This window comes from Nipponia nippon, unplaced genomic scaffold (genome assembly GCF_047370975.1).
Source record: "Nipponia nippon isolate SJK-2023a ecotype South Korea unplaced genomic scaffold, ASM4737097v1 scaffold_1, whole genome shotgun sequence".
Lineage (NCBI taxonomy): Eukaryota > Metazoa > Chordata > Aves > Pelecaniformes > Threskiornithidae > Nipponia > Nipponia nippon.
In genome coordinates, this window is record NW_028262290.1 from 129,538,108 (window position 1) to 129,556,542 (window position 18,435).

The following is an 18,435-nucleotide window of genomic DNA, read 5'->3' on the forward strand; positions in this document are numbered from 1 at the left end:
ATCCTGGTTCCAGTTCCCCACTGGTTTGCACCTTGGGTAATCATTAGCTCCTCGATTCATCAAAGCACTCAATTGCATGCTTAAGTTTCAGCACACGCAAGTACTCTCAACTCTCAATTATCCATGGGTGGTTTAACCAGATTCAGTGGATTAACTATGCTACAGACAGAGAAACGCTGGACCTGGTGCTACACGGAGGCCATTAGGCTCTGGCAGGGCTGTGAGGTCAGGCTGGTGGTTCAAACGCCACTCTCCTGCTTGAGCTATTATCATGAGACCAATTCAGACTAGTCTGCACCGTATCAAATTTACCCCCCATAGGACTCAGAGCACCAGGAAACATAGTCCGAAGACACCTGAATAGCTCTGCTGCAGCCAGGTCTGCATCAGCGTGGTTCACCATGGGTCGTGCAGACCTGGACTGCCCCGCGCTAAATCACAACAGCATCCCTGGTACAGCCCCTCCAGGGCACACTGGGGATGTAGGGTATCCCCATGCACCTGTAGGCCAGGAGATGAAGGGCAGCTGATTCCCATTGACTTTACTAAAACTGCCCATAGATTTAGAAAGTTAAAGAGGTATTATGTAGCATTGTGCATTGATAAAAGTAGCAGGCTATTTTTTATTTTAAGAAGTTTCACTCTTGAAACAGAATCCTCTAGCATTAATAACCAGTGCCCAACTCATTAAAAGGATGGCAGCAACCAGCCTAGTGGGACAGTTGCAAGAGAGAGATTTTAAAATTACACATGTAGCTTTTAGAAACAGAAAGTACTGGCAACATGGAGGGATTCAGACTACCAGGAAAGATAGATTTTCAGACAGAATGCGTTGCACAGTCACAGAAGCAAGACCTGAGTTTGTGTGAATTTTTAAAAGCTTTACTGCTTTATTGTTCCATTGTTCCCCCAGCATAATAGTGAAGAGTATAGGGAAGAAAAGGACAAAAAGTAAATGAGAAAATTATGTTTAAAATGCTGGAAATATTGGGAAAAGTGATAAATTGTGTACAGTGAGCTCCGTGACTTCAAATAAAATGATACTGTAGAAAAAATTCAACCTGATACCATGAGACATTAAAAACGAATGGATGCTTGCATTACAGAACTAAGAATGCAGCCATCCACTTCAAGTTTAGAGAGACAAAAATCATTACTTAGGGCAAGAGCATTTGTAGAAAGATCAATAGAAGGAAACAAATTTAACCCAAGGTAAATATCTGCAAACAACACAGGCAGCTGAATTACACAGGGAAAGGATCAAAACAATGATAAATTCTAGTGAAGATTAAGTACATAGCAACACGTTTGAAGAATTTAGAAGGCAGAACAAAGACAGACTAACTGAGATTGCTGGCACCCTGATCCTGTGCACAGGATCTGGAAAACATCAGGAAAGACTGAAAGAAAAAAAAAAATGCACGGACTATGGACAACTGTGGGAAACAGAACTGCTTTATATACTAATGCTGCAGTAATCCCGGGGAGAGGGGTAAGTGAGTAGTTCATGTAGTTGTACAGGCAGTGATTGAGGACAGAAAAATTCCCTATAAGAGGAGAATACATGACATGTAACTTAAGCAAAGACTGTCTATGTACAAATACCATCAGCTATCTCTGCAACTGTGCCACTGGATCAAACAACTATCATCTAGATTCCAGCTGGGTTGTGGAGCCAGCTGCAACATGATCACTGCAATTGTGATGAGCAGCACTGTTAGGTGGGAGGAATGTGACCGAGTGCTGGTGATGCATAACGCTGCCAATAAGAACATCATGAAGCAAAAGATGCTATCATTTGGCATTTATAGTAGTTGACTCACAGGAGTACCACCCACCCCTGGGCAAAGGGGCAGAGCAAGACACTGATCTGAATGGAATACAACACCACAGCTCCTTCATCTAATACCCTGAGGATGAACAGGCACTGTGGGTCAGGCAGTGTTCTGACTGAACACATAGGTTAAGTTTCAAAGACAAGAACACCTAGAAAATAAGGTAGAGCCAAGCAAAACCAAGCTAACATGCAGAGTTTTTAATGCTGTAGGAGAGCTGCTGAATCCAGCAACCCTGCAAAAAGGCACTGTACCTGCAGAAACTAGTAAAGACTAGATCAGCCGCCTTAGCAAAAAAGAGAAAGAAAAAAAAAGCAGAGGATGTACACCAATTCAAAAATGCTGAGAAAAAAGGCACAGCAAGGAGGTCAAAACCCATTAGCACCAGCTGAGGCAATGCTACCAAGATACATCCAGAGCATCTTTGTTTATGGTGATAGAAGTAGGTCTGGCACATTGCCACATCTGTTGGCTACCAAATATAAACACCAAGGGCACCAGCCTGGCCTACTGTAAATTGGACCAGACATGAGAAAAGACTCATGTCTCAACGTTGCTCCCGTTGTAGAAGATGTTACGGAAGAGGCATTTCGGGACTGTAAGAACTGGATTCAGTTACTCCCAAACACAAGTGGAGCAGGAGGCTGAAAACCAGTAAGCTGAAATGGAAAAGCAATACGACTTCCTGCTTTGGGCATGGGGGCTCAAAGCTAAATCCTAAGAAATCCAAAACCTCCAAGAAACACCCAGACACAAGTGGGTAGAGTGTTTGACCATCGTTCCGGATTTGATATGCATCAGCGATGTGATGCTTGTACTCAGTTAATACCCAGCAATGCGGAGGAGGTGGGGGTGGCGGGGAGCCTGGAAGTCAAAGCCCAGATAGTGAAAACAGGCAAAGGCAGCCGTGAGATGCCAGCTCTGAGGCACTACAAGCACGAGGAGCAGCCAGGGCAAAAACATGAAGAGGGAAGCCCAAGAACAAAGCTAGCCACCCACAGACTTGTGTTAGTAGTGCCAAGCAGACACATTTAAAACAAAAAAGAAGAAGAAAAAAAAAAAGGGTATGTCAAATTGAGAAGGATCTAGCAGCTAAGATGACTAGAGCAATCCCAGCAGTTCACTCCTAAGCCATGAACCTGGCCACCAGTCATAAGTGAGCAACAACCCAGCCTCCCCCAGATAAACAAAAAAAAAACCCAAACCCACTTGTGAGATCACCCAAGTGACTACAGCTCATGCACACAGTTTACGTGCACCTGGATTTAATGATAGCCAAAGCTGCAGTACTCCTGTAAACAGTTATCTCACTAAAAGTATCTTCTCTTAGCAACACGGTGTCCACTCATGTTAATACCCAGAATACCGCACATGAAATACCCACATGCTCTGTAGTGGCCGCTGCCCCTTCACAGCAGGAGTCTCCTTCCCAGTAGTATGCTTTGTATGGAAGGGGAGAGCTATAAAACAAAAGGTTTTCTCTCACAGTTGTCCTTGCAGCTAAATGTGTTACCATCATAGACCTACTAGCAATTGGGAAATCAATGACAAACACTGCAATCGATACTCTCCTGCATGTACAGTACTCTGTACTTGTTTACATACTGTACTTGTTGGCATACATTTGTTTACATACTTTTGTATGTAAACAAGTCTATTTCCTATAGTAAAGTGGCTAATTATACCTTTTCTTGTGTATTGCTAGAATATAAAGTTTCTTACACGTGTTAATTTAAGGGTCCTGCACTAAACTGGGAGATATCACTATGCAGTGCCTGTGTTACTGGTGTACACAGTAGTACATGCCGTGAAAAGAAAACTATGCAGAGCAACTATTCACCAATAAAAGCACTCACTACAATTGCATAAAGTTTTTCATAGACAGAAATGCGGCCTACAGCAGCAGTATATAGGTCCAAAGCAAATACCTTTCACTGACTGAGCACTAACAGCTGAGCACAGTGAGAGCGTTCTACGCCTGACACAGCACCTCCAGTTTTCACTCATGTGCCTGGCTTCACTTGGACGTGTCACATTCAGAGCTGACAAATTTCCATGTATACTAAGTAAATAACATTAGCAAAAGTGCATACGTGCATATACATAGTCTGGTAGAACGTCAGATACATATTTCATATTCAAACTGGGCATAGTAATAAAACATGCAGAATCACTTCACCAAAAAAATTAAACACCCCCTGGCTCACTAGGAAAAATTGTCAATCATTTTCAGCAGGGGCCAGCTGTTAGGATTGTAATTAGACTAAAATGTAGATCTTACACGCTTCAGAACAGCAGTTCTGCAAACGCCAGCACTGCAGTCGTAGGCTGACTCCGGCAAGCCGTCTTTGCAGGAAGCCGGGACTGTACCTCACCAGAGCTCCTTCGGAGAAAGGCTTCCAACACGGAACAAGTGGGTGGTGGATTTACAAACTACAATCTCTTGATGTGCATGAATAACTTGACTTCACACCAGTGAAGAATATGACCTTCTCTCTATCCCACGTATTTCTCCCTCCCTCTCCTGCACAGCTGAACCCTGCAAGCAGACTAGAGTAACTGCAGCAGGTAATTACGAGTTATTATTGTTGCATTAGAGTGAGTAGCTATTCAGTAAATTAGTACGTGATATTAACTAAATCTATTCATTTGAAGAACACAAGAATCAGCCTCAAAGTAGCAATTAACAAATTATACCTGAACAGGTGTCACTTAAAGAGTAAGTCAGGCTATCATTTTTCTATAATTCACCAGTAAAATGCTGACTCCTTCCATACAGTAAACACAATTTAAACAGATGGTATGCTCTCAAAAGGCACGAGACCTATACTTAAATAAATCAATGTTGTTGGATGTAAAGCCTTACACTGATAGTCAGCAGAATTTGTGGAGCAGCTCCTTAAGATTTAGGAATGATTTACTACTCTGCTGAGAGAACAAGCCCAGGATGTAAATCTTGCTGATTAAACTCCATGCACTCCTGGGGAAAAAAGAGAGCTCTTGTTTGTCTATTCAAAATAATCACTGACACCTATGATGCTCTGGTTTTTTAGAGTAGCGTACTATCAGAAAAAAATATTAGGATCCCTGTTAATGTATACAGTGGTTTTAATGCCCCGTGGCAGAAACATATTAGTTCGCTGCCTTTTAATCTTGATCTTGCAAACACTCTCTTCTCCGGGTAGCTCTCCCGCTCTTCAGAGAGATTTATATACGTCTGTCTTTGAGTCCCTTGAGTTATTCTCGCATGCTTGCCTACACGAAACGAGCGGACAGATTAAAAGATTTTGCTTTAGACCAACGATTGCTGCAGAAAGTATAGACGGAACGGATAGGAAAAAAAAAAAAAAAAAAGCTACGAGTTTCGCCTCCGAAACGGGGAGACGAGAACCGCTACCCGGGGCGGGGGGGGCCCGGGCCCGGACCCGGACCCAGACCTGGACCCGGACGCGCCCCGCCGCCAGGCGCGGGCTGGCAGCAGCCTCTGCTGGCGAGTACGGGCAGGGGAGAGGGGCTGCTCTCACCGGTATCGCACGCTGAGCAAGGCGAACCGTAGCTGAGCATCCTTGCCTCTGAGGGGGAGTTATCCAGCAGCGGGTACTGGCAAAAGGACGCTGGCGATGGCGAGGAGCGATATTTTGCAATCAAAATGCTATGATTTTCTTCCTTCTGGCTATTTAGGAAAGAAGCGAGAAGTTCCTCCAGCTTTTCAAACTTCATCTGAAGAAACCCACAGCAGGTAACCAAAAACTATGTTTAGTGATGTGAAGTGCAGGCAGATGCGCATAGCCCGCGGTCACTCTCAAAAAGCTCAGATAGCAAAGACAACAAACCTGGACTCCAACAAATTACAAAATATACTTTTTTTTTTTTTTTTTTTTTTTTTTTTACACAAACCACATAACTGAGAAGAAAAACCCTCGCACAGAGGAAAAGAAGATGAACTCATATTGGTTTGAGGCAGAAGACTGTGCTACAGCCCACGAGAAGTTGCTGGGAAGTAAACCCAATCCCTAACACCAACATACTCACTTGCCGTCTTAATTTGCTGGTAAAAGAGTTGCTGAGGGAAGATCATTTTCCAATTGATGGGATCAGTATAAACAATTGTAGCCTTCATTACCCACTATGTTTAGTTTTTCATGAGAGTGTTTTTCCAAGCCTTTGGAAATGCAGAAATTACAAGCATCCTAGAGCGGAGTCCCAGCACAACAGCAGAAACAGCAGCAATCTGATTTAATACCATACCAATTTACCGCAAGATTTTTTTAGCCAGCTGGCACAGGAGAATCACCTAACCTAAATCATTTATTCCATAAGAAATCATAATCAGTACACAACCTGGTAAAAAGAACGTTAAAAATTAAAAGCATTTAATCATCTTGAAAGTAAATTTGTTCTAATAGGCAAAAAGTTAAAAGTATAAACAACAGTATTATATTGTAAACAGTGTAACAATGTTTACAGCCAGAAAAGAACTTGTCTTTTGACACAAAACACCTTCACTGACTCACAGATTCCTCTGAACTAGCATTTCCCCTTTGCTTTGAAATTAAAGCCAATGTTGTTTTGGAGTCTTCTGTTCATGATAAGGAAACCTACCTTATCTTATGGCAAATGAACTTTATCCTGGAGATGTGGGAGGGGCTGAGAACATCACCGATTGGGAAAGAGCACATTTCCGCACTTTCACCCCTCTTCCAATTCACCTGGGGCTGTTTCCTCCAAAGTTTTTTCAGCAGCCTTAAGAGACTGAGCACAGGAGGCCCCCAGAAGATGCTGCTCTAGGAGCACAGAGCTTCCCTCCTTATGAGCATGGCCTGCCAGAAAGGAAAATCCCATCTTCCAAACTGGGTCCAGCTCATGGGGAAGGAACATTCACCCACCTACCACAACTCCCACCAGCACTGAATACCCCCCGAAACCTGCAAACACCCCTTCTGCTCTGGTAAGCTAGTGCTTCCTGTTAGAAACACTGTAGCGCACCATGTTTAGACGTGACTTTTGATGACCCTAGATTTGGGGGAATTCCCTGATATACGTGCCACAGCTTGTGCTCAGGCAGGGAGCCCAGGCGGACCACTTACCGAGAACATTACAGGAAAAGGCAGGGCAGGGGACTTGCCTTCCCCCTATCCCGCAGGTACCTGCGAAGGGAGGACAGAGGCATCCCCCTCGGCAGGAGTCAAGTCAGCGGCAAGAGTCAACGCAGCCCAAACTCTTTACGAAGAGCTTCAGCTCCCAGCAGGTCCCAGGTTTCTGCTCCCCCTGATGCAAATGGAGCACATGGTCAACCACCATTTGAAAAAACCACACCCAGGGTGACACGCAAGCTCCCAGCTAGGCCAAGCAGACCTCTCGTTTCCAAGTTTGAAGCAAAACCTACAATGAAAGCCAAGATTTTGGACAGAAAGCCCTGTAGCTGCTTTTTTTTTGGTCTTGTCATAGGTACATGTGGAGGGGGGGGCAGTGAGCTGTGAGTTTCTCAACTGCTAACAGATTTGTAGCTGTAACTTCATCTGCTTAAAGTTGACCGTCACACGGGTACCTTATAGCAAATCTAAAATGCATTTAAATTGAACTGACTTCTCCCAACCAGGCTATGGACAAACAACAGTTAACAGTCAAGGGAATTCATCTTCTCAGTCACCACACCCACAAGGATTCAGTGGGCCTTTTCCTTTTCCCCCCCCCCCCCTTTTTTTTTTAACTCCTCTAAATTTCTTTGACCTTTACCTACCATTCCAAGTACTCACTCTCTCTGTATTTACAGCTTCACAGTCTTCTACTTAATAAGGGGTTTGGTAGTTCAGTGGAGAGACTTTCCAGCCACCAGACTGGGGGCTGGACGCAAAGCTGGGTGCCACCTCAACCTTGGCTAAGGGAACTGCCAAGCAGGAGTTTGATTTTAAGTGATAGTTCAGCCATCGTACAGAGTCTTCTGTCTCATCTGAGGCAAACTGTAAAATCCATGCAAACCCACCTTACAGCATTAATGCAACAGGAATGGGACATACACTGGTTCTAAGGCTGGTAATAGTTGAAAATCTTGAGTAAAAGGAAGCACAAAAGCAGATGTGAAGAGAGAGAAGGAGACAGCATCACCGTTTTTTTTTTTTTTCCCCACACTACAGGCTCTGTATCTTTTTTTTTGCAATTGTATGTGGAATTCCCCTTTAAGTCAGTGCAAGGTTTCACACTGATGAGCAGTAGGGCTTTTGTGGTTGGTTTGGGGGAAAAAAATAAAACAAACAAACAAAGAAGCACATACACAAGCTTCTCTGACAATGTAAATCAGATGTTACTCATCAACTGTGAGTTATCATATCACAGTCAAAACAGGGCAGAGAGAGGAAAGTAATTCCTTCCTACTCTGGCAGCACCTTACTTTGGTGGCTGGAATTTAAAACGCACAAATCCTAATACTAGGATTGTTGTACTAAACTTGTATTAAGACTTAGGTTTACTGTAAAAGGTCAACAGTTTCTAGCAGGGATGGATTCTACCTGTGGAGGCTTACTTCATGGCTTTTGTCAGAGCCTCCACAAAACCCGGAGGCTTTGAGAAAGAAGCAGATTTCACCTTGCTGTTGGCTAGCCCGACCCTAGCTCTACCCACCTCCTGCCTCTGAAGCCCCCACTAGATAGTCTTCATCTTTCTCACTCCAAAAACGGATCAGAAAACTGGCTCCAAGCTCTTCCACCTGTCTATTAGTGAGGATTTGTTTAACCCTCTCCTGCTCTGCCATGTTGGTGCATCCAGGCAACTTACAGCCTTTGGGTCTCATTCTCTAGGGTTCAACCTCAAAGAAACATTCTGCAAACACGTGCTCATCTGAGCAATGACAGAGCCCTTACTTTGCCCATAGGATACAGCTTTTAATTTTAACACTTGAGCCGAAGGCCAATTCACTTGGTAAATTACTAAATGTCCAGCTACAAAGAGTTGGAACTGAAGGGCGGATGCAATTAAAAAAATAAAATTAAAAATGAAATTTAAAAGACCCCCCAAAAAAATCAAAAAAGGACTTGCCTGCATGCTGAAAAATGAAGAGTGAGTTTGGCAAAAAGGAATATGCCAGGACATTCCTACATGTAACTTCTTAGTGAATGAATTTTTGGGAGGTTGCTGACACAGGAAACAAACAGAACATCAGGAATCATCCCGTGACAAGGAAACCCCTTTTTCATCTTGCAGAAAGTTGTTTTGCCTTAGCAGTATATATTTTAACCTCTATGTGATCATACTGAAAAAAAGCATTACTTCTCCTCATTTTTCATTTTCCTGTTTGACGCAAAAATAAGTAATATACATTTCACATTTACACCCTGCTCTCCCTATGTACCTTTAGATATTCTCAAGACAGTTATCGTGCCTAATTTCTCCACAGGGCTCAGCCCCAGCTGCCCATGCCATACACGTATGGTAGTCATGTGGCAACTGGCTCCCGTTAGGTAAATCAAATTTAAATTCTATCCCAAGACAGAGCACTTCAGTCACTGGCTGCATGTGGTTAATTGATAGACTCGGGACAGAAAGTGAAAGCTATGTTAGCAACAGGTTCGTCTGGTTTTCAATGTTCGGGGATGAGAGGAAAAATCTTTATGATTTATTGTTAAGCCTCAGATAGTGGTTTGGTTTTTTCCCCTGTACTATAGCATCTGAAAGGTATACCAGCAGTTTTTGTAGGTTCTACATGTACAGAAATCACAAAGGAGCAAGCTGTGGTAAGTAACGGATAGAACCAGACTGAAAAATCATCGTCCTTCATTGGAAAAACCCCAGACTGAGATATTTCAAAGCTCCCTAGAAAGATTTTTCATTCATTTCTAGAGGATGCATGCAGATAAATTGACTAGACTTTTTTTTTAAATTGCATTTTAGATACCTCTGGGATCTGTCTAAACTCTCCTGTACAATTTCTCAGCTTTTTAATTAATTTGTGAGAAAATAGGTTTTGTCTGATTTCTAAGATTTTGTATGTCAACCAAAAGGATCTTGTAGTTACTCTTTTGACAAAGTGAGATTTTGCAATCTGTTTTTTCAAATCAGAAAGAGGCCGCTTTTGCATCTCAATTTGGTTAAAGAAATAGACCACACCAACTCGCATTTAGAAGATCCTGAACTCTGACAGGAAGGGTAACCAAATTACCAATTCAATTCTTGCAGCAGCAAAAGTCATTAGCATTGGTCATGAAGCTCAATTAAATGGATCACACAAAAACTAACAGCCTGAAATCCTGTTACACTTGAAGCTGACAGCAAAAATCTCACAGATTCCAGTGGGTGCATTGGTAGGCTACGACCTTGACAGTGAAACAACCTGGAGCTTTGTAATGCATATAGTAACCACCTTCCCAAGGACGTATGTTATCTACATATGATTGTATCCAGTCATAAACGTACTTTCTTTGTGCTGTAGAGGAGGCTTCTGAACTGATTCGCAGACGGTGCTGCCAGAAGAGATGGACAAGCCACCAAGAGACTCTACAGCAGTCATCTAATAATGCCTGCCTTTTACACAGCCTGACCTCTTTTCACCTTGTTAAAAGCAGTAAGTAGTAAGTAATAGATCTTGTCAAAGGTTACTCTGTAGAATAACCTCTGGAGATATTAGATAGAGGTGTCCAGAGAAATACCACAAAAAGGTGCTGACAAGGAAACCAAGGGGATTATGATTAGGAAGTGTGAATAAGCTAAGGTTTCAAACATACTCAGATTTTGGTTAGAAATGCTGTAGTACAGGAAGGAAATGTTCTACATACCATCAAGCCACCAAAAAACACACTTGAAAAGACAAGTTAAAGAGCCATCACATGGAGATTAAAAGACTCCACATGATTTAAGAAAAGCTGCAAGAAATGCAATTCCACACTTAACTAGAATAAGTAAGAATTTCTTCCCTCTCAAAACCCAGTATGTCTCATGACAAAAATTGAGTAACTAATTTGCTCAAAGGCAAACAAAAAATCTGTACCATAAAACAGTAATTGTTCCTTCAGCTCCCCCTTAATCCATTTTTGAATATTCAAGTTAATCTAACCTCTTATCAGAACTTCCACCAGATAATTCCCAAAAATAGGTTTCTATTTAAGACATCCACATTTCCCCTAAAGAAGAAATAAATAAAAAAAATGACCCCAAAAACCCAAGCCAGTAGCATAACCAAGAAAGACTACTTCTCCATTTACTCCAATTTCTGAATTTAACAATTGTGCAATGATTTAATTGAAAAAAAATCCAAGATATTTCTGACAGTGTTCTTAGAGGACAGCCTCTACTAAATTTATTCTCAGTGAAGTTGCCATACAAAGACTTGGTTTCTTTCAGCCAATTTTTTCTGACCCCATCAGTTGATGAAGCCAATTTTGCACTGCCCTCCAGGGACAGCAGTCATCTTCTTTGTCCCAGTCAGATCAAACCAGATCAGACCAAACCTTAGGAAATATTTGGGAGATCTGGCACTTCTTCCAACAAAAGGCCTCTACCCAGCCATCTGAAGTTCTCAACCAACACAGCTTTCCAGCAGCTTGCCCTGTCTTATATGTGTAACATTATATTGTGCAGACAAGAAAGGTAAAGGAACTCAAGTCCCCTAAACCAAGAACAGACAAATAAGGAGAGATAAACATTAAAATGTTTGCATCAACCTGAACGGCTTTATTCAGCACCAAAAAAACGAGAAGATTAATCTCTGAATGATTTAGTGCCAAGTGTCTTCCTTAATATAAGTCAATTTTCAAAGGAGATGTATCTCATTTTGAAAAAATGTTGAAATCAAGTATTTTGACTTTTTCGCATATTTTCCTCCCCTTTCATTTTGGCTGAAGCTAGTCACAGAATTTGATCTGTGACTGTGAACACTTTCAGGCCTCTGCGTTTTTGAGTGAACTTCTCACGAAAGGCTTCAAGGAACATTTTTTTTTTTTTTCCTCCAAAAAAGTCACCGGCCTGGCTGCGTAGGACAGACCAACTCCCCTCCAAACCCACTGCTCGCAGGGTGCCCACCTTAACCCCTGGCAACTGCTACTCGATTTAACTCAGGATTGGATGGGGCTGCAGAGAAACCCTGTGGCCCAACTGTCTTCTCTGCACAACGGCAAGGAAATCCCCTCTCTGCTAAATATGGGGCTTGGCAAGAAAGAAGAGGCTCTGTCAGGACCTTGCCTCTTTAGAGCCCATCTCACATGCACCATACTTGAGAGCCCAAACGGCTCTAAGCCGAGTTGGTCATTAGATGGAGAAGTAAATAGCGTTTTAATGCAGGCACCAAAAGGATGACACTTTTTTAGCAGATATTTTGAAGATGGCTATTAGGAACGCACAGGGTATATGAGGGAAATGCTATCCACAGAATTATAAAAGGCTAAAAATGTACTGCTTTCTGCATTTTCATTTCACTCTTTCACAACGAGCCTTTAACAAACACCTGTTATTTCCATAGTGCTGAGTATTTGCTTTTGCCTTTTTCTCCCCCAGCAATAAGCTACAAAGTTTATTGCTGTGTATCACGTACTATGTACACAAGAGTCTCTCCATACAAACCAGTTTGCCTGACTGCAGCCTCGGTTTTGCTCTTAAAATTCTGCAATGTCAGAACTACAAACAGTCGATATTATACAAAATGCATTCTCCGTGGGACGCTTGCCCATTTCAGGTGCTACATAGCACTAAAACCTCCGTAAATGTAGACGTGGGCATTTTCCTGTCCCAGACCAGTATTTTTTACACACTGGAGCCAAGTAAGAGATCTGCTTGAAATCTTTCTTGAGCTTTCTGAAGGCACTTGAACCCTGGTGGCTGGCAATTTTATTAGTGGCGAAAGGCATAAGGTGGCTTCCAGTGCCACATTCACACCCGCCGTGTAGTGCGTGCTCCCACACCATGCAATGTGGCCCCGTGGCGCAGCAGCACTCCCAACACTACATCTTCCCGTTTAAAGAAGGGTGTTTCCTCAAAATAAGAGATAGAGCAAGGACCTCGTTGTACGCAGCATGCCAAACTGACACTTTGCTGCAAGGCATCCTCAGTACTTCAAGCTATCTGAAACCAACATGGCAAATTCAAATTAAAAAAAAAAAAAAAAGTATTTCCATGACTAGCTTGATAAGACACTCATCATCGTATCTCTTATTGTCCTCATTATAGATTAATTTAGCATTAATCACAATGCTCAAAATATTTCTCCTAAGCTTATTCTGTCCCTAAAAACTTTCAGTCTGCTGAAAAGCATTTGGCTGACAGTGCACTGACTAAAAACTCTGAAATGAAAACTGGAAGACTGACAGCCTAGAAATAGACTGTCCTAATATTTTGGAATACCAGCTTTTTGGCAAGTAAAATTGTATAAAATCAGACATCATGTGAGAAAGAGAAAATACAAGACATACATAGCACCTTAACTGCTACAGAGGGAGCAATGTTTCCAAAGTGTTTCCTTGTGTATCCTGCAAGCTCCACTCAATTTAGATAATCCAGTAAGAGGTACAAGTGTAAGGCTGCAGTATAGCAGTAAAATAAACTATCTGGAACCCCTAAATTTTAGGCTATTATTAAGTTGATTGAGGCATCTGGGATTCATTGACTTTAACTATTTATGTTAAAAAGAACTCATCCTAATTTTTCACTGAGGAACAAAAAAAAAGGGCGGGTAGCACGCACATTGTTCGATAGCTTATTTTTCACAGCACCTATTTGACTACACATAGCTGCATTCATTAGTCCCAAAGCTTTTTAATTTAACACTAGGGAGTACAAAATCATTCTTGATAACATTAAAGATTACTTTCAATAGAATAAAATAGGAAGCTGTGTCCTTATTTTATGTAACCTAACAGAGACCAGAAATGTTTTTCTCCAAAGCAGAATTTTTGTACCGTTAAGGTATGTGCAGAGTATCAGCTCTTATTGTCGCTTTTCGTGTTGAAGGACTCCTTGAAGGCTACAGAATTAGAGCACGTACTTTTTTAGCTCTCCATTGAAGAGATGGAGGGTATCTCGATCTTTAACAAAGAGAGCTTTTCTCCCAAGAACTTGCTAGGAGTTTGAATTAATGAGGAATTAAGCTTCATCTCAGCAGTTTTACTAAACTTCCGAGAAAAAGGACACAATGCCACTAGTCCCCAAGTGCCCTCAACGCCCATTGACTTCAATGGGGATTGAGACAGGTCCTCCTTTTAGTTGACACAGCACCTTGCAGAATAAGATCCAGTCCCCTTCCCTTCCTCCTAAGAATGTATTTTTCCCACTAGCCACCTGATTTTTATTTTGCTTTGACCAGAGATTAAACTAATGTGGATGTTTTGGTGCTGACAACCTCCCTGTCAAATTATATAGTGACTTCTCATGCTAAAACTTGTTTGTTTTCACACCATCATCACTGATGATCTCAGCACAGCAGCACTCCGAGAATAATGGTTTAGTCAAACGCAAAGCCAGCAGAAAGAACATAAGACAATGTGTGCTTATATAGGGCCTACATAAATAGTGCTTTTTTAAAATGTTTGGCCATGAAATAATAGTTGTGGGTTTGTTTAATTTTTTTTTATAAATTAACCTCTGGATTGTTAAGGGTCCAGAGAGCCCTTCCACACCAGGGTCAGTTATAAGGCCTAAAACTTTTCGTTACATTGTCCCACAAAAGATTATATGCAGAAGTTGCCCATTGTGTGCCATTAATAAACAACTGTGGGCCATACCCTCACTCCACACAGTTTCAGAGAAGTCAATGGATTTATATCAATTTAAAAAGTTACAGAGCTGACCTCACATATCCTGGGTCAAATTAAGAAAATTGGAAGCAAGTGTACATGATTAGGGCTGGGGGAGGCAGGGGTTGTACACTGGACACTGTTTATCACTCTGTACGATGTTTTTACTCAAAATTCCCTGTTGATCACTGTTTAAAAAAAAATCAGAGTAGCTCAGGCAATGACAGGATTTCTCCCAACTTCTGAAAGACTTTGTCTGCTCCCACTTGCAGGTCAGCCTGGGAACTGTGCAGGATGCTCAAGTGGCTTGGGCCTTGCTTTCCAGTGCTGCAAACAAATATTTCAATTTATTAAAACTGCAGGGCTACACTGCCTTCCCATTTCTTTCCCCCTCCACCTCTCTCTTTTTTTTTTCTTTAAAAAAAAAAAAATCTTTTTCAAAAAAAACCAACATAAAACTCCACAAATAAAACATAACTGAAGGCTAAGGTGTTACTCCAAATTCACAATAGTATTGTTAAGAGTGAAAATGCACATCATATTTAGGAGCAGAATTAGATCCTGCCATGTTTAACTGAAAATCGTGGTGGGCTTTTCATCTACATCGTGCAAGCCTGAGGCCAGAGTGGTGACTGTCACAGCCAAAGAGACACAGACAGATAGATGATGGAGAGTGCAGACTGCGCACCCACACATAAAGCGCGTGAGAGGAAGGAGAGTGCACGGAAGGAATATTAATTGAGCACAAAATAAGTATTCTCAATATCCCCCTGCCCCCTTAAAAAGTAGTCACAAGATGAGGAGCGCTACAAACATGTTCATCTTGGGGAAACAGCCGTCCTTAACGTGACATGTCAGGCTATTACTTTAATAATGGGATTTGCACAGCGCACAACTGATAGGCTACGTTCAGAATAGACCCCGTGAATCTAATTTTCTTCTCAATGAGTGTTATTGCAGTCGGTAACTCCACAGATTTCAATAGAGTTGCTCCAGATTTGTATCAGGGTGAGTGGAGAATTAGGCTCTACTATGATATTTTTTAAATCCACAAGAATGTAATTCTCCTTACCCAGCCATAAAAGCCATGGCTCTTTTGATCCTTTCTACTTTCTTAGCAAGTTATTTAGAGAAACTTGTCTTTTCCAGATTCACATCAAAATAGTTAAATTACTGCTTTCTCTCACTTTTTGTGATAAACCAGCAATTACTCAAATTTAATCTATTTTCATGCTTGAGTCCATGCACTGCTTTATTAGTGCTGAAGAATGAAAGAGCAGTACAGAAATTGTAGAAAGTGGTTTAGTTTTTACATCATTCATTTTTCCCCGCTGTCTTTTTAAAACAATTTCCCATTGCACAGCCCATAAAAGAAACTTACGCTGACCTTATTTAATAACAAGTATAAGATAACCTTTAAGCGCTACACAGATACACTTAAGGATATGGAAGTGAGAAAAGAAGGAAAATTCCTTAACTTGTTTTTAACTACCGAATCTCTTATTTTCCCTCATTTTGTGCACTCTCTCAGAAATGATGGACATCTCTACAGATGTTGATCCTGATCTCTTCAACCTTAAAAAAAAAAAAAAAAAGTGCAAATGTCCCTGCCCCCCTGCCCATCACCAGCAAAAGGAGCTTTTTTTTAAGTCACAAAAAAGGAAGTCGATGTGGTGGTTGAAATTCTCACAAACCTTTAACAGAGTTCTTCTTCCTAAAACATTCACTCAGTAATGAAGTTAAACAGTAGGTAGTAAAAGATATTCCTGAACAAAGCAATTGATTATTTTTTTCCTACTCCATTGCTCAGCTTTTAGTTTCTTTAGGTTGTATTTTACTACCATTCCAAGAAAAGAAGTTTCCTATAAGCGAGGTATTGGCATGCCCAAATTTCTAATACAGACAGTGCTCGTTTCTGGACAAGCACAATTCCAGGCTCTTTGCCATCACACACTCAGGTCACCTTTGGAGTTCCTGCTGGGCTCCTAAAAATATTCGGTGACAAACTCATTCACTGACCTGACCAGAACCAAAAGTAGGCCCAGATTTAACCAACCAGCTGAAACTAAGTCGGAGTAGTGCCTATGGAGGTATGATTTACTATTCACAATTTGAAGCTCCTCACCTAGCAACTGACTATTGCTGTTGAACCTAAGTTTTTTAAAAAGTTAAGTGGGAGGTATATTTGGACTCGGAATAATGGTAAACTAGTTCACACATGACTGAATTACTGGCAGTTGGTTTGCAGCATCAATGCACAACTGAGTGACCTACTCCTATCATCATCCATATCTTGGAGTGCTCCATTGCTTACTTAGACAGAATACTACTCTACAGGTAATTACCGTACCAACATAGCACTCCAGAACTGAAAGATTTAAAGCACAATAAAGGAAAAAATAGAGAGAGAGTGCAATATGGTAACATCGCAATTTAGTGCTTACTGTTGTAGCCACTCCATACAACGCATCCTAAACCCAATCTCAAATTACGTTTATTGTGCTACAGAGCCCCCTGTGTTGAGCATCACATATTAACTAGCATTACTTACATTTGGCCAGGAGAAAAAAAACTCAGATGTTGAATCTAGGAACCACTGGTCTGGGTTAATTTCCCACATGACCCAAATTAATTTCTGAGTTCTTGCAAACAGCTCAGAAAAAGCTGGCTATGAACAACGCTGCCTTACCGGCAATGAAAGAGTAACTGAAAGCATAAGCCCGCAAAGTAAACAGGTAAAAAGGCAGCTTCTTCCTCTAAGTGAGAAAAATATCAGCCTAATTAAATACATTTCTCTATATTAAATTTAGGCAGTGTGTTCAAGGATGACCAGTTTAAGCTGAGTACATCCCTGGACAGAAAACTTCAAAACACACACACATACTGAGATTGGGACAGAGCACTTCAGCTGCATCAAAATGTTCACTGCGTGGTGGCACCCAAAGACAAGGCCCTCAAAGAGGAACGAAATTGAGATGAGAGCAAAGAAAGCCATTTGAGAAAATACTGCAAAGGACAAAAAGGCAATATAAAGTTTTTGTGGAGTTTATGTGGGGTAGAGAGCTGAGGCTCAGATCAAACGATGCCCAGATCCTGAGTTAGCAGAGGTCTCGGTACCCTAGTAAGAGTAATGAAAACATTCAGAGCCAAAGAAAAGCAGAATCGGCTCCTGATGCTGGCAAAGGTAATAGAGGATTTGTAGTATTTTCCCCCAATTAAATTCAAATCTCATTCCTCCTGCCTTCTTCTACAGACGTTGCCCTTTTTATCACCCGCTGAGTAGAGCTCTCTGGCCAAGCACCCCACACCTTCAAATCACCTTACGTGGAAGGGTGTCACGACAGTGCCATGAGCTGTCTCAAAGGATGAGATTATTAAAACCAGACACCTAGACAAACACTGCTGATGACTACGTTTCGAGGCATTTATTTTGAAGTTGTGTGCGGGACTGACTTCTTGAACAAATTCTCAAAAAAATATAAGACGGAAACAAGAACCAAAAGCAAAACATCTTTTAAGCTAAGGAAATTGTCGTAAGCTTTCAATGTTTTACTTTGAAAATCCTACAGCCTTCAGCAAAATCCTTAGAAAAGCTCTTTGTGTTTATAAAATAGCATTCAATATCATCATCTAGAAACATACAAACCAGGGCAACCAACCCTTTCTAAACTCTCTAAGGGCAAATAACAGCTGCATTTCCCATGTGATGGCTAGTAAAAAAATGCTGACTCTCAGTATTTTTAATTACAGAGTAAAATAACGCCTTAGTGAAAAATAGTAGACGTCCTATTATTTTAAAGTGTCGGGGTTGCCCCTTCAACCTGAGCCACGATAGGAGCAAACGATCAATGCACAAACCAACAGAACAGCTCCTTGGATGTAACAAGACA

The 18,435-nt window shown here is 41.4% G+C and overlaps 1 protein-coding gene across 8 annotated transcripts in view; it reads right to left on the bottom strand.

Moving 5' to 3' along the window:
• CREB5 (cAMP responsive element binding protein 5) overlaps positions 1-18,435 on the bottom strand; it is a 258,871-nt gene that overhangs the window by 235,289 nt on the left and 5,147 nt on the right. For 2 of the 8 annotated variants that reach the window (XM_087772388.1, XM_087772329.1), the window contains exon 1: positions 6,923-6,960. The exons of the other annotated variants lie outside the window; for them this stretch is intronic. In XM_087772388.1, coding sequence (XP_087628514.1) covers positions 6,923-6,931 — 9 coding nt within the window. In that variant the 5' untranslated portion in view covers positions 6,932-6,960. Of the gene's footprint in view, positions 1-6,922; positions 6,961-18,435 lie in introns of those variants that run through there. 8 annotated transcript variants of the gene reach the window in all.